The sequence below is a fragment of the Trichoderma gamsii genome, assembly GCF_001481775.2.
Source record: "Trichoderma gamsii strain T6085 chromosome Unknown Scaffold_78.2, whole genome shotgun sequence".
NCBI classification, from domain to species: Eukaryota; Fungi; Ascomycota; class Sordariomycetes; order Hypocreales; family Hypocreaceae; genus Trichoderma; species Trichoderma gamsii.
Window position 1 is genome coordinate 1 of NW_020171415.1, and position 21,250 is coordinate 21,250.

Below are 21,250 nucleotides of genomic sequence, written 5' to 3' on the forward strand. Positions count from 1 at the left end.
GGTCAACAAGATATAGACTCATTAATCAGCTTGGTGAGTCTTAGTCCGATTACCTGATGATAGTACTAACTTCTCAGGACATATTTGGTGGATTGACTGTATCTTGTATCAGCTAAAGGGCTTTTTTAAGAAGATTGATGAAATACAGGATGTGAAATTGTGGTTAAGACATCATTGGAGCGAGGAAGGCTCCCCCACTTCCGATATGGTGCCTGTACTGGAGAAGGGATTATGGCTCCCCATGGAATAAGCTGGCTCAATACATCGATGGACGGATAATGATGACTAAAGAATGGTTTACTATGAGTAGCCTATTGCCGTCTACCTGGATACAGCCTCCACGTTGAGCTCGCTATTCACGTTTGAAGTTGCAAATGTCAGAGAGTAACTTCCAAATCTTCAGATCAATTGCCTTAGAATGAGCTATTCGCCTCCTATCTATAATACGTTGAAAGATAGGAATCTTCTAATAGAGTGAAAGAAGGCGAGCAGACTTTATCGATGCTAAAGAAGATTTCTTATTCTCTTGTCACTTAAATACATAGGCTACTCCCGGTCCTTTTAAATCAACTCTACCCCCGACATTGTGGGTCATACAAGGGTTAATTAAATCAATACTACCTGGTATCAACTCTAATGTAGGGATCCGCGTTCGGGCAGCGTCAAACCTCGACGGATCTGATGGCCCTGACCCGCACCCTTCCAACCACTGTCTACCTAAGAAGCAGCGAGTGTTGGCCAACAGATAGGAATGGTGTTTCTAATACGGTTGTGTGTAAACTGTAAATGTGAATACTATATGTAGTGTAGGAATAAGCGATAATGTGATATAAAACCAAATGAAAAAGGAGGATATTTCACTGGGAAAACGACGAAGCAACATAGCCGTAGTTGTCAGCTATCCTGCTACTGGCAGCTCAAGGTGTTTAAGATCTCAATTAAATATGAAAATACCTTGATAGCAGCCTAGCTTCCTCGCTCTGCACTCTAGATAGTGATCTGCCACAGCAATCCGCTAAGATCATGCCAATGCCGTTAAAATAGACGCCCCACCTCGCCTTAATAAATGCAATGCAGGATCCGGACGGAAGTTGGCGCTGCTTGCTTTCACTCAACGTGTGCTTCTGTTTTAGGAAGCCCTTTTCTTATTAATCGAAAAGGTTTATCTCGTGCACCGCCATGACAGAGTCAGGATCCACGAAAACGTCTTTTACTGCTCGTTTTGTGATATGCGTATAACCCCAACCTCCCACATATCCGCAAATAAACCCGTCAGTCCGGTCCCTGTTCATCCTACCGGTTCACTCCGACAAACTGCATGAACTTGTTTCGTGTTTACTCTTGCGCTCAAAGCAACCCAGCATGCAGCTTGTCAGGGTTGTCGTATTAGTTTTCTCAACGCCACGTATCACCATGCACAGGTGGCTCCATTCCATAATGACGGCAACACCTCGAGGCTTCACGATATCCATAACGGCATAAGCAACCTGTTTGGTGAGGCGCTCCTGGATCTGTAAGCGACGAGAGCATACCTCGGCGATTTGAGGAAGCTTCGAGAGGCCGATCACGGTATTGGAGGGAATGTGACCAATGTGCTTCTAGAAGAGATAATACGAATGAGCTGTATAGATTTGGTGGCGATGTCTCTTCTATCTGTTGAGAGGGTGCGTCAAAATCTACCGAGGATAGTTCATTCTCCGGTTTTTGCCTTCTGAGCGTCGTTATATCTCCATCCTCCCGTAAGCTGTGGCTATCATTTGCCTCGGGCGGCAGCGCCTTGTTGCGGCAATGCCTCTTTGGTGGTGGAGTCGGTGACTGCCAGTGAGGAAGTACCTCCTGTGCGAACGGCCGTTTCTGGATCGAGTGGCTTGAAATACTTTGTTGGTCGGTATGGCTATCTATAATCCTATAGCTGCTCCTTTAGTCCTTACTGTGAGGGCGCTGGCTTAGAGCTGTTCAACTAGGGTTGGCGATAGTATTATCCCTGCATTCCTCAACCTGAAGATGGAGAAACGCGAGCCACTGCTCAGATGCCCTGTGGTAAAGCTGTAGAAGCGCTGGGTGAAATTGATTGGGGTATGCTCCATCAAGTCCGTACGTAGAGTATCTCTGGATAGGCCTATGGCCACTATGCCATGCTATGTTTGTTTGTTTGTTTGTTTGTTTTAATATTAACGTCCACTAATTAAGCTAGTTACATAAATCCCTTCTGGGCAATAGGACGGTAGGAGCCGCAGGTTCAGAATCCGCGTTCGCTACGTGTCATACGAAACAAAGGAAAAGTGCTCTGTCAATCTTGTGTTTGTGTCAGTCTGTGTCTTGGGGGGCAGGGCCGTAAGGGCCGGTGTCCTCCACTAGTGTCTAAAAGTGTTTGTATCCCTCTGGTCCTAATAAGTAGGAGAGGGGGGTGATACCTGCTCGGAGATCTCTCTCGAGGACTTCTGGTAGGAAGGGGCGGACCATTCTGCATTCCGCAAAGTGGCCTTGTGTCCTTGGCTCGCCGCACTTGAAGGTGGGTCTGGTATCGTGTCCGAATCTTTCGTGGTACTCAACAAAGTCGCCGTGGCCCGATCTCTCCGCGTAGAGGCTGTGTAGTATAGCCCTTGGCAGTTGGAGTTCCGGGGTTTGGCGAGAGCGTCTAGTCGCCAGCGTCTGTAGTAAGGCGGTCGGTTCTGGTCCCAGTCTAGCTCCCGGAGCCGTTTCCTCTCACTTTTGGCCCACCTTTTGATGTGGGTGATCGTTGCAGTCCTGGATTGTGGGGTCGGAAGCTCTGATCCTTCCTTTGCGAGTTTGTCTGCAGCTTCGTTGCTAGCCGTCGGACGACATCCCCAAGCCCGGCCCACTGCGCGTCGCTGAACCGAATCCCGTGCCCCTTCCTGGCATCGGAGCGCCCCAGCGGCCAGACCCGGACACAGTAGCAGAGATATCGCCTCCAGTATGAGCTGTATCGCTCCGTCGTCGATGTCTCGTGCTTCTTGCCGGACGGCTCGCTCGATGCCCTCGTCGCGTCAATGCTGCCGAGCCACTTAAGCGTCTGGTCCGGTACTCGGTCGAGTCGCTTTGTGCACCTTGCGAGAACCCGGTCGTAGCTATCTCCAAGCTGCCGAAGCCGTCGGTTCACCTTGATCGCCTCTTGATGATTCCACCGTTTTTCGACCGCTTCCGGCGCCAGCGGAGCAGCTGTCTCATAACGCATCTTCCGGTTCTTATCTTTTAGATGCTGGGCCAGCTTCATAAACCTGACCCATCGTGAATCTGTATTGACTCCGCCTAGCGCCTCCACGAGCTCCCGTTTTTTTTTATCTTCCTCTAGTATGCCTTGCTCGCAAACCTCGGCCATTTTCGTCAACGCAGTAACATCATCGTTACCGTCGTCGTCGGCATCAATTCCGTTGCCATCGCTAACCGCATCAATAGGTTGACCAATTGCGTCGACGATCCAATACCTGGCATGCGCGCCTCGTGAAAATGTCTGCAGCGTGACGCTCTTCCACCCCGTTTCTCCCGGGCTGAACCTGTGCCCGCTTTGAGTCCGATGGGTGATGGCGTTCTTTTGGTTGATGGTCAAGAAGCGGCATGCGTTACAGCTATATCCTTGAAAGCTTTCCAACCAGCCAAGTGGCTGGCTGTAGTCCGCGGGGAGCTCGACGGATTGCGGATCGTTAATTGTAACCCTTGCGCCGATTGAGTAGTAGTAAAAGCCGATCACACATTGTAATTCGCACCCTTTAGCTTGTGCTGTTTCCGAAAATGAGACTTAATCGTCTTCTCTGAAGGTCGGATCGCAGCGCGGCATTGTAAGCAGAGTAATAAGCCACATGGCTCATATATGGTAAAAATATTATTAAAGTATGAAAGTCAACTCAGAATGGTAGACAGATTGTAAAGTAAACTAAGTAGACTGGTTTTACGAACGCCCTTGCACGCCCTTGTTCATAACCATGTAGATCTTGTGATGTCCGACTTGCTCCAATTGAATACCTGCGTCGATGCTTTTCTTTAGAATTGAAAACACAGTCATTGATATTTATACGCATCGAACGGTCTTCTAGCATTTGGAGAACCTTGTGACAGTGCATAGTGTGCTCATACTGAGAGGCAGAGAAGACGAGAATAACGTTGACAGATAGCAAAACGTCTGGTCAACACCTTTGGTTGCCTCGAGTGCCGCTTTAACCTCTTGGTGCGAGTGCATAGTTCCCAGGCGAGTAGAAATGGTAGCTTTAGGAATTTTGTCGAAAGCTGTTGGGTGGGTTGGCGACCATATAGCGACGTTTGTCTCGGCATGGACACTTGTCGAGCTTCGACCAACAGTTCCGTCTTCAGCAGTTATAAATCCTCCCGAGTTCGAAATCATATCCGAGTCAAGCCCAAGCCCAAGCTGTTGGTCGGCTGCACCAAAAAACCCATTCATCTCATTCATACTATCCGCTGCAGCTTTCATCAGCTCATTATCTATGTCAACAGCAGCTTCAAGTATATATCCAACTAAAAAAGTTAGCTGCATTTTCTCCGCTTTTGAGGCGAGTTTTCGAGGCCGACCAATCTTTTTGAGATTATTTGGTATGACTGGCGTTCAGCTATGGAGTACGTATGTAAAGGAAACTACGTAAACTGCAAGCTTACAACCAACGGGTCCCTTGGAATGAGATGCATAGAACACTCGTAGGGTTAAATAAATCAACTCTACTAGAGTTGATCAGAGTCTTGCCAATGTAGGCAGGACGTCAAGTAACGGTCTTTTAACTTTACGCCGCGCGCCAAACGGAGTGTTAAATGATTGATAAATAATTTCTGCACTCTCTTTACCCATAACGCTATGTATTTCGGCAATAAATGGGTTGGGGCTCTGTGGCATTTGAGTGTTTCTTGGAACTACTTATTACTTATTGACCTTGCTGTCGATTCTAAAAGTGGAACAAAGGGCTATCTGAAAATCTGGCGTCGGTTATTTTTCTTCACTCCAGCCCTTAATCCAGTCCGCGGCAAACTCTACATGGCTAATATCCATAAATTCCTCTGTCTCCTCTAATGTGGGAAACTCTCCCTCGTCCCGTGCTGGTGTTGGTGCCCATGATGGTGACGGTGGGATTGGTTCGTGAGAGTATGGTTCCCATGGCAAGGTGGACGGCAACTCTGCCGTTGGATCCGGGCTGTCGCCATGAGAACTATTTTGCGGTTCTCCGAGCACAGGTGACTTGGGCTGCCAAGAAGGTGCTCGGTGAAGATTCATGGAATCACAGTCCCCGCTGCTTAACGCGGAGATTCGCCGCTTGCTCTTGCCGCCGCGTACTGTTTCTTCGTCAAAGTCCGTCCGTCCCTTTGGACTGGTATGCGGATCTTGTGGATCCGGCTCTAGATTTTCCTTAGTCTCAAGGCTTTCGGTATTTCTAGATAGCCATGCTAAAGACCAAAGTGCAGACCATCTATCTTCCGGCCGCTTTCGGAGTAAACCCCGTAGTAGTGGTCGAAATCGTTCCGATGCTTCCTCAATGTGTGGGAGAATGACTTTGTGCATCCAGCGGGCTCGTGCGGAGGCATCCAGAGCGCTATCAGCGCCATCGGAATCTGAAAGGGGATCCCACTCAGAGACGCATTGCAGAAGCACAAGTCCAAAAGAAAACATGTCCACTTTACTGGTATAGCTTCGCGGTTGCTCTAGGATTTCAGGGGCCAAGTACAGAGGCGATCCAGTGAAGGTATCCATGTTTGGCTGTACTTGTCGGCAGGTGGTACCGAAATCTGCGAGCTTGAAGTCGCCGTCCTGCATAAGAATGTTGTCTGGTTTCAGGTCACGATGTGTCGTGTCCCTAGAATGTAAGAATGCAATTGCACTGAGAATCTGAGTGGAAAAAACGATTATGTCTTGTTCCCTCAGTTTTTTAGGATCGAGGCAAGTGGGGATCCACGGCAAGATGAGCCATGGCGGATGCCTAGGGTCTTTCGCTCGCACAACTTCATAAGCTCTCACGATATGGGGCTAGTGCTATCATCAGCGGCTGACAGCGTTAAGGAGGCTAAAACTTACGTGGTCAAAACTGGTGCTATGCTCGTACTCCCTCTTTAGTTCCTCATACCGCTTTCTCCGGATCCCATCGTTGTCTGACGACTTATAATATGGCTCTTTAGCAGCAAATTGTTCTCCAGTGTCTCGATCGAGGACCAGCATGACTGACGCTGTTGCTCCTCTTGCTTCTATGTCCTGCTTCACATAGACCCTTGTTTTGCCATAGCGTACATTAGAGGTTATCGTCTCCGGGTCATTCTCGATGGCAGGGAAGTAAGTTGGTAAGTCATTCATGCAACCTAGGCTGAACTCCAAGGACTTTTTTTTGTAGGCTCGGAGAGCTGTGGGCAGAAGTTTAGGGCGCCATGCTTGAAACGCGACACCACCAAGATCGAATGTGGCCCAGGTGGGAATCTCTATGGCGTCATCGCGTGTGAGAAGAGTCGGCTTAGAATGATCGCCAATCGTAACCTGTAAACTCTGTCCTAGGCAAGTCACCCTTGGGTGATGTGTAGCAGGCTCGATGTCAATTCGAAAGTGGCGCTTGCTGATGCCAGTCGTGTTGTCCGGTGCTAATTGAATATCCACGGACCCAGTCGCCGAGCCACACACCCAGCCGTCTGGCGAGGACATACTTTGGCCAAATGCAAGGTAAAGCACAGGAGTTTTAGGCCGCTTGACGCATCCACCACCTAGCCAATCCGCGTTCGGCCCATGTTCGTTCATAGGAGGTTTAAACACATATCTCGCGTTTTTGGTCAGTTCGACGACGTTGTCGATCTGAGTAAAGTGCCCTAAGAATAGCACAATATCGGAATAGTCAAGAGATGTGTCGGTAACGTCTGGCATCATATCGAAGAGTGTTGGAGGATCGAGGTGCTGTAGCCAGCAGGTAACGATAAAGTGTCGAGAGGCGGGGTCGTCTGGCTAACTCCCGTCTCACCCAAGGGCCAATTAGGGCAGACGAAGACGCGCCGACGCGCCGGCGCTTGTCATTGCCGTGTTGTGCATGATGGATAGCTTTTTTGTACGCGGGATTTCTGAGATCTAGTCCGACTAGACACACAATCAGCTGCTCGCGATTTCGTATTTCGAAGCGGCCGTTGCGTCTTCGTTGTCTGCTGCGTTCGGCGCACCTGGCGTCGCGCTTGAGCCTTCCATAGCTCTCTCAGTTCCATCTCTTGGCGCTTCGCCTCTCTTTCGAAGAGCTCTGACTCGGACTTCCAATAAAACGGCACATCAATGGACTTTCGGATCTTATAGATTTCAGACAATGGAATTCCAATCCCTTTCAACAGGGCTCCCCACCCGTTCGCACAAGTTCGCCAATATTCTAGCGGATCGTTCCTAACCTTCTGCAGGCATTGTTCAGCGGCGGCTTTAAGGAATTTCGCTTCTAGTTCCCAGTACTCGCGTTTGGAAATTAATTGTCGGATCTTCTCAGCTTCCGCACTTTCGAAATGGGCTCGCTTCTGCTCGCAAATTAATTGATAGCACGGCTTAACTGTGGGATCTGCGTATATTGGTTCTGGAGTGGCCTCTTCCCGGTCTTGGATCGCTGTTGTCAAGCGCTCACTAATCTCATTGGCAAATAGATATGAGAAGTCTCCTATCATATCAATTTTCAGAGAAGTTCGTTCGGTGGGAGACGCCATTTTGGCTCTGGCTGTGCAAAGAAGCTGAAAAATGGGAGCAAGTCCTGTTCCATTTACTAACAAAGCATCAGCCGCGCCACACAGTAGCGCACTATCACGTGCCCTATGCCAGGGTAGGTAAAATTACGGAAGCGCTTCAAAAGAATGAGAGGAAAAAAAAGGTACGTACATGCATACCCAGCGGGTGGACTATTATATCTTTTACTTCCCACGTTATGTTAGGAAGGCTACATCCCCATATATTGTGAATAATGTATAATCTGATATCATGTCAAATTATTGCCAGACGGTTTTCCTCTAGGAGATATGGGAGAATCGTAAGTACATACTCTTCCTTCAAAAATTTATGTTTGTTTGTTTGTTTGTTTGTTTTAATATTAACGTCCACTAAGTAAGCTAGTTACATAAATCCCTTCTGGGCAATAGGACGGTAGGAGCCGCGTGTCAGAGTCCGCGTTCGCTACGTGTCATACGAAACAAAGGAAAGGTGTGTGTCATTCTGGTGCCTGTGTCAATCTGTGTCTTGGGGGGCAGGGCCGTAAGGGCTTGTGTCCTCCACTAGTGTCTGGAAATGTTTGTAGCCGTTTGGCCCGAGTAGGTATCTGAGGGGTGTGATGCTCATGAGGAGGTCCTTGTCGGGGACATCTGGCAGGAAGGGTTTGACCATCCTGCATTCTACGAAATGGCCTTGTGTTCTTGGCTCCCCGCACTTGCAAGTGGGCCTGGTGTCATGTCCGAATCTCTCGTGGTACTCGACGAAGTCGCCGTGGCCCGACCTCTCCGCGTACAGCCTATGGAGTATGGCCCTCGGCAGCTGTAGTTCCGGGGGTTTGGCGAGGGCGTCTAGTCGCCAGCGTCTGTAGTAAGGCGGTCGGTTCTGGTCCCAGTCTAGCTCCCGGAGCCGTTTCCTCTCGCTTTTGGCCCACCTTTTGATGTGGGTGATCGTTGCGGTCCTAGATGGGGGGGTCGGAAGCTCTGATCCTTCCTTGGCGAGTTTGTCTGCAACTTCGTTGCCATGTATGTCCTTGTGGCCGGGAACCCAGGCCACTTCAAAAATTTATGTCAACCAGGGATATTAAACTTATTTTTTCATGAGTCAATGGATGTATGGCCAAAAAATAACCACAAGAATCGTGTATCTAAAGTTCCATGGTATGTTGGTCTTCAACGTACTGGCTTGTAGGCGTTGTTTTAACGCAGGTAATCAAAAAACGATTCCAGGGATAAGAGCAACTAGTCCAGCGGTTAAGCTGTTCGAAAATTGTCATGCGCTGTTATGGAGGGTTTCCCGACGTCTATGCAAAAAGTGGCTGGGAGCGCAATCAAGTCGAAAATTTCGTCATTTGGAAAGCACTGGACGACCGAGGTCATGAATTTTTATTAAGCAATTAAATTTTTCTTAGGCCTAACCTAGACTATGATCAAGGCGTTTCGGGGCAGTATAATACATCCCATGCCGAAAAGCGGCTGATTGCGTATTTTATATTCAAACAATTAGAATCAAATTTAGAATCAGAAGGCGACGCTTCGAGACTGCTTGGAAAATTAAGGTTGGCAAGAAAGAACGAGCAAGCTGCCAAAGCTAAGCTTATAGAGTTGTGGAAATCTTGACTCCAACAATACTTGAATCGGGCTGTCATATTGCTATCGCGGTCGGTGTGTAGCGACTGTGAGCGATTTTCAAGCACGTACAAATTCATTCAGGTCTGCAAATTGAAATTCAGAACATTGCTATTGGCTACACCGCCCCGCTCTCTTCTCATGATCTCAATGTGGAGTCATGATGCAGTCTCTATGTAACAGCTTCCCCGGCGAAACACGTCCGGGAGGGTTCATGGTTGCCGATGTATGGAGGACAACGCAGAAAGCTCAAAATCACTCTGTTGCGTCACGGGTCCCTCGGGCTAGGTTGATCCCCATAGGCAGCTGCTGCTTACAGAATATTTGCTCCAATTGCGATCAGGATCCTAATCCTAAACCTCTACTCAGTTCGGAATGTAAGTCAACAATAACGAAGAACTTTTTCTCTTAAGTTCCTGGACTTTTACCTTTGAGTAACAGCCGCGTAGCTTATAGAATATCAATCTTAGACAAAGCTAGTTATTAAAACTTTTGACTAGTATAAGAGTGCAAAATAGCATTGTTGCGGCTCTCACTAACCTAGTCTCTAGGCAAAAGTTCTTTCAGACCCGTTTGCTACGGAGACATAGTACTATTGCGAATGTTAATATCACTAACATTAAGAGATTGTGTTAAAACGGAACTAAAATATATCAAAATAAATCCCATCGCAGATTTTCCATTAACATATTAGAATACACAATTGACACAGAATGATGAACATACTGGACGTCAATAAAATTCCAAGCTGTGCCAGTCTCTTTCTGCTAGACTAACGATTTCCCATCTTGCAACAATTCAGCGTCCTTTCTCATCAGTAGGATATAATCACCCTTCTCATGCCTATCCATGATGAAATATTCGTCACTTTTATGGTGGGGTTGCGTGGCCCTGATTTTTCCTTGGGAATCGTGGCCGAGATACGCACCGGAAACAGTGTTGCGGAATCCATACCAGCCATCTTTCTTAACACAATGCCAGAAAGCGCCGCCTCCAGGGGTGGGCTTAGATAAGAATTTTAACTCTCCATTGCAGAGAGTAAGGATGCGGTGCGGCTCTTGCGTACTTCGAATCATAAGTGATTTGTTCGCTAAAGGTTGATTCTCTACTGCTTTGGATGGCGGCAGGGCGGATGCATCAGGCTTATTTTTGTCCATTTCCATTTCTCTTATTGCGATGGGGCCGGACATGATGGAGAGAGTATCTTTAGGTGTTAGGCAGTCACCGGTTGAACTGCTAGTACTTGTTTGAACTTACCTCCTCCCAAGAGGTTTCGCTCATTATCCGAATGTTGTGAGTGGAGACGAGGAACTATTCGTGGATGGGATTAGAGAGCAGCTGAGAGATTTAATTTTCTTTAGGAGACGCTGGGTGTACAGTGCTTTTTGGTTTATATGAGTCTGGTTGAATTCGATGGGCAAGGAATGATTAGGGAATGTAAGCGAACCTATCTGTCGGGGTTCAAGCCCTCAGACAACCTTAATACCTACAGTGATCCCAAAGTGATCGCTGACCCAAACATCATCTAAACCGGCTTTGGCTTTCAGCCCTATTCCAAAGCGACCCAATTTTCCAGTGGTGTCCTGAGCTTCACTCAACGAAAACGTTTCAATGGACCCTGTAGAGAAACTTGTCCAACCGTTTTCGTGTTCTGGCTCTGTCGGATTGGTAGCCCCACGTATTTCCTCTGGCTTTACCATATGTGATATCTTTCTGGAAGGGCTTTAAGGCCGGCGGTGTCGGCGCTGGCTCATCTTCCCAAACGTCCTTCAGGCCTACCTCGGGTGCTCGGTGGGTGTTGTGCTCGGACGGATCAACTGAATTCATGTCGCCGCCAACCAGCCCTCCATAAATTCTCTGCTCCTGAGGCGAGTCGCCCTTCAGTAGCGCTGATACTTGGACGAGTTGGCGAAAACGGAGCTCTTTTTCTGTGTAGAGTGACTCAAGGTGCGTTGTGCACAGGCGAAGTGGCCGTTTTGATGCTTCGGGGCCATGGTCCTTGGACACGGGAAAGTCAACCACAAGGGCATCTCTCTCCATTTTAGAGACGAAGGGGACACGGAAGCAGTTTGATATTGGCAAATTCCGCGAAATCATGAGAGTAAAATATCGACTGGGTATGCGGTCGGGTTTCTCGTCAAAGGATTCATTATCTGCATAATCGAAGTATGGTGGCTCCGTATCGGAGAGGACGAAGTTTTGTTGAGTCCACTTGTCCTCCAGGATGGCCTCTAGTGATTCTTGGCGGAGTTCTTGGAACAGTACCACGAGGTTGTGAGGTTCTTGGCCAAACATGGTCCGCAAATAGGCGATGGCGGCGGCGGCACGGGCGGCGGCGGCGGGAACCGAGAAAAACAAGTTCCAGGATGCAATTTTTAGGACATCTCCCCGCCTAAGTGTTCTGGCTTCATTGCTAAAAGGTGCCCAGGATGAAGATTGGGGGTTATATATCTGTGGTTGGAGGAAGCTGGGGCTGGTCTGTTGGTCGGTGAGAGACTGTGATATGAACGTCTTATTAGCTGTGTCGTCCATGAACTCGAGGGACCCTGACATGGCGTCGAGATATAAATCGTTGAATTCAAAGTCAGAGAGGTCGTCGACGTTGCGGAAATCGCCTCGACATTTGAGTTCGAGAGCCATTAGGCGAGATTCCCGTGATGGGTACTGAGAAGTGTGGTAAGGTCTAATTAGGTTCGTGCTTTGTGGTTTTCTTTGGAACCATGAATTCCAGCGCTGATTTAAACTTCCATTTCTACCGAACGAACTCCTATGTCTAGGGTATCGTTGACCTAGATATAGTACCAAAACACTTCTATTCATAGAAAGGCAAAACCCTCGGGTTGCAAGTAGGTCATACATACTCATGAATGCAGGTTAAGCGATGGTCTTGTCGTCGTAATATCAAGATTGCCACTGCTCTGCTATCGATGTGATACTGCTAAAGTGATGACTCCGACAAGATGATCCAAGGATTTGAGTTTTATGCACCCTGAGACACTGCTAGCTTCAGGTCAGCTGGATTTCGGCCATAGGAATGGTGGCCACGACATCTTCGCAACAGTTTGCAGTGTAGATGTAATTATGACGCTGGCATCAGATTCACGTGGTGTCATGGATATCAAGTCTCCTGACGTCGGGAGCCATCACCGATCGCCAAGACGTACTCGATGAGCGGCGTACATACCATCGCCAGCGAATCGAATTGCATGTCGTCTTTATCACACTCCAGGGTAGTTCACGGTGATAAATCCACGCCGCCTCATCATTGAAGCGGGGTAACTGGAACCGTTGTTGACCCAAGTGCCCTGAGTATTATTACTGAAAAGCCATTATAGGCGCTGGCGTCTAGCGACAAGCTTACGCGTGAGAAGAATTGTAAATAGGTGCCAGAGGCGATTGTACTTCAGCCCTTTCCACATTGTTAGACTCGCCCGAGCGCCTAATTTTCACGTGCACGGAGCTCATTGAAGGATAAAAAGCTAAATTTGACCAGTAATAGCTCAACTCATTTATTGCTGGTCGGTCATCCTTACAGCCACTACTTCACAAGCTGAAGGAGGAAACTTGTATGAGGTACACCAGGATCCTTATTGGCGACCCGAAGCTTGCACGGGTATTCTAATTCTGATGTGATGCAGTAAAAATCGCCGCAGTGCCATCCCGCTTTTCCTATTTTCCACTCTACAATTTTCAATTATTGCAAAAAGCATCCGTCCCTTGCCCTTTCAACACATCGCGGACGGCTTTCAGTATTTTGCCGTGTACTGCCACGAATCAAAGTTGGCACTCAGCTTCCTTTCATCTAACAAGTCAATGTCTTTGCTGTGTACGTCTGTAATTTTGTGAAGCATGACTCCTGAATGGTACCACGATTTCGCAAATCGATCTCGGCGCTTATATGCCCAGACAGTCGTGTTGCCGATACCAGAGCCATAGCCGCCCAGGGAAAAATCCAGGACACAAGATCACTCCCTGGAAAAGCGACTTCCAAACGCTCCGCAATCCGCAACTACCTCACGAACGCCTTTGAGGGCTGAATCGACGAGACGGTGATTAAAGTTAGGCACTGTGTTTCAGTTTGCTCAGGCAGTTGCTTGACATCTTGGGATTCACTTTGCAAAGATCTCGAAAAGGCACCATGGCCCTTGATGGCATATACAATGCAACTCTTGCCCTCGGGATCAATGTCACTGTTGCGTAGGGGACCCTTGTGATTTAATGAGAAATTAGGAAACCTGACAACTCCTAGAGTCTGCTTGACGTCGACACTCAGGCCAATGTTGATGGCGTACAGCTCGCCTCTCCATTATGTCTTGGTGCCGTTAATCGGACTAAACACTCATACCCCGGCAAATCCCCCCTCTTGGATGGCTCGTGCACGCCTGGTCGATCAGGTCACACATCTGGTCTTTAAGGTGTAGAACAGTCCTCAAGTGATAAAACTAGCCGGGTTTATGTTGACAGACATAGGTTAAGTCTATCGAGCCGGTTCTAGTGACGTAGCTAATAACGAGGTTATGAACACCCAGTACGCCGTCTGCGTGTAATAACTCTTTATATACATCCGGCGGCAGCTGGTTGCGGTGTTGATAGAACCTTTCCACAATAGCTCGCCTTAATGCAGCTTACATCTCATGCATGTGGCGCAGCCTGGCCATCATGGGCCATGGCAGTGCACAAGATAAACCTATATCGATCGATAGAGAAAGGCTTTCTGAAACATACTATGTCTAAAGAATTATTATGGTCCATTTGGGTGGATCTTTATTGATGATAATGTTCAAAAGTTAATATGTAGAAGGTAGGACACAAACTGGCCGGATTCTGTATCCCTGCCTGACAACAACTATATTTAACCCAGTCTGAGAAAGCCGTAACAGCCTCAATTCTAAGCTGCAACCAGCAGAGCGGTCCTAATAGGACCGACACACGCGAGCGCTCCTCCGTATACTGGACCGATGGGCAATAGCGGTCCTGAAGAAGATAACTAACTATATAAGACGTTAACAATTACAATAATTAGAATAACCAGATAATCAGTCGTAAACAGCATAATAGTATTAGATATGAGTTGCATCTTATCTATTGACTGCGCATTAACCTTTAAGTGATTAATTGGATATCCTGTCCTGTCTGCCAACTCAGATATACGCATCTACCCCTTGAGAATCTACCTACCCTCTACGATATTATAGGAATGCGGGAACGATACTTCACAGCAGACACATAGAGTTTGGAATAGGTATTGGGCTTGAATATCCTTGAGATTAGAATAAACATTGGTCCAGAATAGCAATTAAGTCAGACCAAGCATTAGGTTAGGCATAAAGTTAGATTCTTTAGATTCAGTTAGTACATAAGCAAGACGGAAGAGGTTATGGAGCTTGACTTGAATTCAGGTGGTATGCTAACCTCCGCGCAATATATCGTGCCAAGTGGACGCCATAATTCGTTGACTTACATCCTTCTTATCTATACACGATTAAGGGGTAAGCATAGACCTACGAGTATGTACGGGCACATCGAAGTCTACTTAGTACAGCGTCATTTGTAATTTGGTTGAATTGAGCATGTACGAGGGTCTCAGAATTGATTTTTGCATACCTATGTAGAGCTAATATTTGACCTCTGACCCTTGTCCAGTTAGATTGAATCTTACATCTATTACAAAATCAATTGCAATACTGTAACCTGCATCTCCGAGTTCAACATGTTTTTCATAAGTCCGGATTCAAGCAATGGCGAGAGTGTATTTTTGCAGACATTTATAAAGCGCCGATATGCATGATACTGGACTATTATAAGATTATGGAAGAAGATAGTTAATGCCTGTTGCTTTATCTCCAAGCTAGGCCGTAATGCTGTCTCGAGAGCCGCCTTGGGATCCGGCTCTGCGATACAATGCTAATATTAATACTAATGGTAGAAGCATCAACTAAAAAACTGGATTCGAAGATTAATGCGAGCACGTTTAGCGTAAGTTTAAGGAAAGAGCTATCATTATTGGCGGCAAACATGGTTACTAAGATGCTCTAGTTTCTGCCGTCGATTTAGAAGATCGGGGGCGTAGGCGACAATTGCCTATGTAGGCAACAAATACCACAGAAGAACAGGATAGAGATTTATTATGTGACTCACGAATCCGCATTCCGGTTGGATGCTCTGCGAAACAATAATTGCAGAGACGACAATTTGGCTTGCTGCGCCCGATATATCTCCAATTTTTCAAGAATCCGGCATCAGTAGAGCCACGCAAGTAATTCAGTACATAGTCAAGAATAAGAACTTCAGCATGGACCATGTGTGTCGAGGAGGAATCATTGCACCCTCTCAAGATTTTTTTCATTTACACCAAATTCATGTAGCCCATCGGCCAAAGCGCGGCATTCGGCTTTGAGTTTCTCGGAAGATATAATTCTTCCCACTATTTCAGCCGCAATTACCGGTTTAGAGTCGACCTTTCATTCAATAGAATTCGTCATCAATATGGAGATTGCTCTGCTCGTGAGCTTCCCTCCCGTCTACGACAATTGGTTAATTACCCGACACCCACTGCAATTGTAACCGCGATGTACTGTGAGTGATGGCAGAGGGCTTGAGCCGTCTGCTGCTATCGATACCAGTTTATTACTAAGTATATAACACCTTAATCTTCAATAAAAGCAGTCTGCTACATTGTAACGAAGCTAATTACTATCCAACCTAGACCGACCACACTGGTCACAGAGTGTACCGAAATTTTCTCACCATTATTTCATATAGGAAGACAGTGACAGATATATACCAGCCAGGTAGTATGAAATGCAGGAGGCCTACAGTCAAGCGGGGTTGTGGAGAGTGAACCCCTCTCCCCCCATAGAAAACTTAGTTGGTGTTTTCTCCCTCTTGTAAGGCTATATTATAATTAGGCTTCCATTTACCTTGGGATACTTTCTTAGCTATTTCTCACCATCACATTAATGATTTTTCATCTAATCCTTAAGCCTACTTACCTATTACTATAACTCCAGCATGGCATCCAACTGTTCTCTTCCGTTGTGTAGCCCCATGTCCCGGACGCGCACCTCGCTTGACGATGTGCGATCTCTAGCAGATACTATGCTACACGCTTCGCTTGGTAAAAGCTGTTCGAAAGGGTTATCTACTACTGAAGCTGAGCTCCGCATCCTCCAGCTTAAGTACGATGTGACGAGGGCGGTCGCTCCACCACGTTCTGACGGACTGTTCAAAGCAGCCTGCTCTACTGACTTGTTATTTCTCATGGACACCACTGGCTCTATGCAGTCCTATATTGAAGCAGCTAAGGGCCAAGTCAAAAGCATCATCAACGAAATAAAAATGACATTCTTCAACGAAGCCTCCCTACGCATCGCGGTTGTGGGGTATAAGGATCACGGAGAGTCGTCCAACATCCAATTTCTCGATTTTACTCCTGAGGCCGATCAAGTGCTCTCATTTCTCAATCAGCTGCACGCTACAGGCGGTGCTGATGCACCAGAAGATGTCCTCGGTGGTATTCGGCAGAGCCTCAACGCAGAGTGGAAACATCCAACACGGTGTATTATACACATTGCGGACGCGCCGCCGCACGGCTGCACTTTACACGACCTAGGCAGAGGAAGCGACACATACGCCAAGCCTGGGAGCGAGCCGCACCACCTGACTTATGAAATTCTACTTAAGCAGATGATCGAGCTAAACATCAATTACACTCTACTACGTATTAACAATACAACGGATCGCATGGCTTTTACATTCTTCCAAGAATATGCTCTGGCCTCTTCACACTGCAAGCTTAACAGTCCAACAGATACTACAGCCAAGAATGCAGCAAATCTATCAGGTCCGACAGTGACCTTGGTAGGGGTGTTATCTCCAGACGCCGCACTCAATCTGTGCTGCAATTTGAGGAGTTAGAACTTGGCACTAACTATAACGCGCTACGGCGTTTGGTTGTTAAGAATATCACAACTTTAGTTTCTCGTATTGTAAGTGTAGCAGCTGCGTCTGCTGCGAGAACAGCCAAGACTCGAAACCGTAGGCCGCTGGGCCTACAGCTCTCAGCCGTCAGGGAGGATGAGAGTGGCGTTGAAGAATTGTTGGAGACCTCTCCGCCGCAATGGGATACACCAGGCTGGTTGAATGAGACGCTGCTGTGGAAGCTTTTTCCACCGATGTTATGGTGATCGGCACTAGCACGTTAAACGAAATGATGGTTCACGATGACAACATCAAAATGAGTACGACGGATCTAACCATTCATAAACGAGACCAACCGTTTGCCCAAGGGGCAATACGTGTGGTGGCTTACGCCCGCACGACGGCCTCCACTAATCGCCTTGTGGTCAAATCACTAAAAAAAATATGGCAAGGAGATGGCGCACTTGGCCGACGATATGAGATGCCAAGCGCTATGTAAGGCATTTGCGTTTGAGTTCAACGCGTTGGTGGGGGAAGAACACTCGATCGACTTCATCGTTGTAACATGCTTGCGACCCAAGTCGGGAACAGCTGCAAGCGTTAAATACATGTCTCTTGAGCCATTGATAGAAGACACCTACATCAAGTACACCTCCAACGCTGGTTGGGTTAATGAAGATAACTGTGATGACCCAATATACCAAGCCGCGCAATCGTTTTCACACTTCACGTTTGAGCGCTCACGAGGTCGCTTTTTAGTTAGTGACCTACAGGGAGTTGGCCACGTTCTTACAGATCCAGCCATCCATACGCTTGACCCTGAGCGATTTAGGCTGGTCGAAACTAACCTTGGAGAGGCAGGCTTCAAGTTCTTCTTCAGTACGCACCGGTGCAATAACATTTGCCACGAGTTATGGCTAAAGAGCAAGGGTACGATGATCATTTCAAGCAGATATGAGTTTAGAGAGGAGTGGCCGGACATGAGCAAGGTCGCCGATATGATGGTGTGCTGCTCCAACAAATTGTGTAGTAAAATTGTACGCGTGGCAACAGCTAGGTCGTCGGAGGAATTCCCTGCGTATTGTTGGTGCGACATATGCTGGCCACAGCTACGCTCGTCTATGGTCCAGTTGGTTTGCACTGCCTCTGAAGCACATCATAAATTCGATGTGTCTAAATTCTTCTATGAGTCGCAGGGGCAGATCATGCCCCGCGCATGCCTGAAGCACCGTGCCAAGGACTCCAGAATCAATTTAGCGGTTATATGATTAAACCGTATTTTACATGTATATTGTTTTGGAATCAGGCCGAAATAGCGAACAGCTAGGAATACTATGAAAAGTCAAACTGCATTTTCTAATTACTGTTATATCAATACAGTACTCGAACAGGATAGTTATGTCTTCGAAACTATTAATGTTGTTTATTGGATTGAAGTGTGCAATACAACCGGCCATGGCGGTCCAAAGTGGGCTTTTTTGAATGAGCTAGCAAGTGTACGAGCCTGCCGCCAGCCGGTAAAAGTGGACCTAACGGGCACTGTCGCCCATTTCCCAACGCGTCGAGCCCAGCATTTTCGCATTAATTTTCTTTCCTTCTTTTCCGTCCACTGGTCTCCCTTCTTATGACTCTGTTGTTGTTGGCTGCTATGCAGCTGCCCGCCGCCTCGTAAACCACCATTTTTGCTGTGGTTGGGTTCACTCTAATCATAGGGAGACGCAACTTTCGGCGGCGAGCCCCCATCAGCAAAAAGCCATATGACATCGATCATAATAGGAGCCTGCCACGCGAGAGTTTGCGCGTCCCTTCCTCCGACTCACTTGATACCGCCTCTCTCACTGCTGTTCCAGATTCCAGATTTGCTCTACTTGTCTATCATCTTTCTAAGATGTATGAAGCGCAGGCTGTGGATGCTAAGATGCTAGTTACATGTGGGGTATTGCCGGGCACTACACTCCGATTTGTGCGTCGGGTTAAAGAGTGGTTGGCTGAACTTAGCCTAGAGTAAAGCAATTACAGTAGACTCAAGGGCAACTAAAATTATTCTATGCGAAATATCTCAAGTAAACTTCCAGCTGATGGCGGCGGTACACCGCTTGTCAAGATATGCGCTCTATTCGCTGGGCCAGAGGTGAAGTTAAAGGTCTACCCTAATTAGGAAAGGCGTACGCCGCTTGTCGAGATATGCGTTCTATTCGCTGGGTCAGAGGTGAAGTTAAACGTCTATCCTACTTAGGAAAGGCGGAACAGATGGAGAGGCTGCTGGTCACCCTCAAAGTATCAATATAACACAAAGCGATAGAGCACACAAATCTATGAGAATGTTTGGATAATACAGATTATAAAATATATATACATATATTATTTGAGCCTTATACTAGTTGTGGTGTTGAAACCTTAATTGCAGTTCGCCTCCTGGAGGATAAAACTCCACAGTAGTAAGCGAATAGAACGCGTTTCTCGACGGGCGGCGTACGTCTGATGGCAAACGTACGCCGCCCGTCGAGAAACGTTCTCTATTCCTTGAGCTATGGTGGATTTAGGTATTTGCCCTAATTAGGAAGAACCGCCGCTGCTCGATACTAAACTATAAATCTCCCATCATGCTTGCTTCTACAGTCCTGCACAAATTAATTTACCTGCACGCTCTTTCTTTTAGCTAAAATGGCTGTCCTGCTTTGCCTACCTGAAGAACTCATTATTATGATTTCAAGTCATATGATTTCGAATCATATAAACAAACATGACTTTTTACATTTTCGTCACACCTGCCACGCCATTAAAAACGCGACCGTTTCACTATTTATCAAGCGCTACTTCCATAAACGCTATGTGATGATGGAACGCCGAAGTTTGGATACTCTCGTTTCTATCTCGGAAGATAAAACATTGGGCCCCTCAGTGAAGGACTTGGTGGTCTGTGTCGATCATCTTATTGAAAACCTCGGTGAGGTCTATAAGGCTTTGAAAGAGGAGAAGGAAGCGCCATTGTACCGGCTGCATGCATTATCGGAGAGAGGCTTGCTGAATAAATATTTCGAATACTTGATTCAAAGAGAAAATTCTGAAGGCGGCAGCACTACCGGCGATGGTGATAGCGAGGATGACGGCGAAGATGGTGACGGCGAAGATGATGGGGCCGGAGATGACGACGACGACGACGGAAGCGATAGTGGTAACAACAGTGGTCAAAACAGTGGTCATGATAATGGCGATTGTGCCAACAACTCGTTCTTTGCCAAGTATCTCAATATAAGCGACGTCGATAAAATCTACAAACCTATCAACAAAGACGCATATAATCGCCACATACAGAATCAGAAAACTCTCCTAGAGTCTGGAGATGCTGCTCGCCTTCTATCTGTCGCCATGGTGAATCTTCGATACTGCAGAACCATCACTATCAATGATAGCAAAGGTGTTGTTCGGCCTTGGGGCGCATACCTTATGGCTCGTGAGATTGGTGTTTTGCCTTGTCGCTTTATCTGCCAGCATCGTTTAGGTGACGACGAGTTTATCCAATCGCTTATCCATGCAGTGTTAGAGGCTCCTTTTGCAGGCGGTGCACGGTTAGAACAGCTTGACATTCGATTTGGGTATCTAAAGCCTACTAACTGCTTCGTTGGGCCTCAGCTACTACAAATACCTTCACTGTCACAAGTCCAGTTGACAACTTTGACGTGTTTGCGGTTAATGATTGATCCTAAATCACCTACGCCGGCCAGAATGTCTCGGGAAGAACAACATCGCGACGATAACGAGATCTGGGGAGATATCATGATTAAGTTTATTAAAAGATTCCCAGCTTTATCAACCCTTGGGCTGCACTTCTCGCCTCAAGATGAAAGCCGCTTTCTTTATATATGTTCGAAATTAAAGATACCAAAGCTACATAGACTGGAGCTTTTTGGTATTGAGTGTGTAGCTACCGATCTAGTCCGTTTCTTAGCCCCCCACAAGGAAACGCTCGAAGAGATTTCCTTAGAACGAATTAACCTTAACTCTAAAGGTGGTGATTGGAGATGGCTTCTCAAGGGAGTTCAAGAAA

General features: G+C 47.1%; 5 protein-coding genes across 5 annotated transcripts; 1 reads left to right on the top strand and 4 right to left on the bottom strand.

The window, feature by feature from the left end:
* Nucleotides 1-1,395: 1,395 nt before the first annotated feature.
* Nucleotides 1,396-1,530, bottom strand: TGAM01_v210918 (hypothetical protein; the record flags this gene model as incomplete). Its single annotated transcript, XM_024550915.1, has 1 exon — nucleotides 1,396-1,530. The coding sequence occupies one exon, from the start codon at nucleotides 1,528-1,530 to the stop codon at nucleotides 1,396-1,398; it is 135 nt and encodes a 44-aa protein (XP_024404333.1).
* Nucleotides 1,531-4,948: 3,418 nt separating this feature from the next.
* TGAM01_v210919 (hypothetical protein) lies at nucleotides 4,949-7,662 on the bottom strand (the record flags this gene model as incomplete). The annotated part of the gene is made up of 3 exons (XM_018809774.2): nucleotides 4,949-5,980; nucleotides 6,029-6,930; nucleotides 7,074-7,662. The coding sequence occupies 3 exons, from the start codon at nucleotides 7,660-7,662 to the stop codon at nucleotides 4,949-4,951; spliced, it is 2,523 nt and encodes an 840-aa protein (XP_018657037.2).
* Nucleotides 7,663-8,173: 511 nt separating this feature from the next.
* TGAM01_v210920 (hypothetical protein) lies at nucleotides 8,174-10,472 on the bottom strand (the record flags this gene model as incomplete). Its single annotated transcript, XM_024550916.1, has 2 exons — nucleotides 8,174-8,709; nucleotides 10,211-10,472. 2 exons carry the CDS (start codon nucleotides 10,470-10,472, stop codon nucleotides 8,174-8,176), a joined length of 798 nt encoding a protein of 265 aa, XP_024404334.1.
* A 418-nt stretch (nucleotides 10,473-10,890) lies between these two features.
* Nucleotides 10,891-12,490, bottom strand: TGAM01_v210921 (hypothetical protein; the record flags this gene model as incomplete). The annotated part of the gene is made up of 2 exons (XM_024550917.1): nucleotides 10,891-11,946; nucleotides 12,467-12,490. 2 exons carry the CDS (start codon nucleotides 12,488-12,490, stop codon nucleotides 10,891-10,893), a joined length of 1,080 nt encoding a protein of 359 aa, XP_024404335.1.
* Nucleotides 12,491-16,293: 3,803 nt separating this feature from the next.
* Nucleotides 16,294-17,199, top strand: TGAM01_v210922 (hypothetical protein; the record flags this gene model as incomplete). The annotated part of the gene is made up of 1 exon (XM_018809772.1): nucleotides 16,294-17,199. The coding sequence occupies one exon, from the start codon at nucleotides 16,294-16,296 to the stop codon at nucleotides 17,197-17,199; it is 906 nt and encodes a 301-aa protein (XP_018657035.1).
* Nucleotides 17,200-21,250: the final 4,051 nt, after the last annotated feature.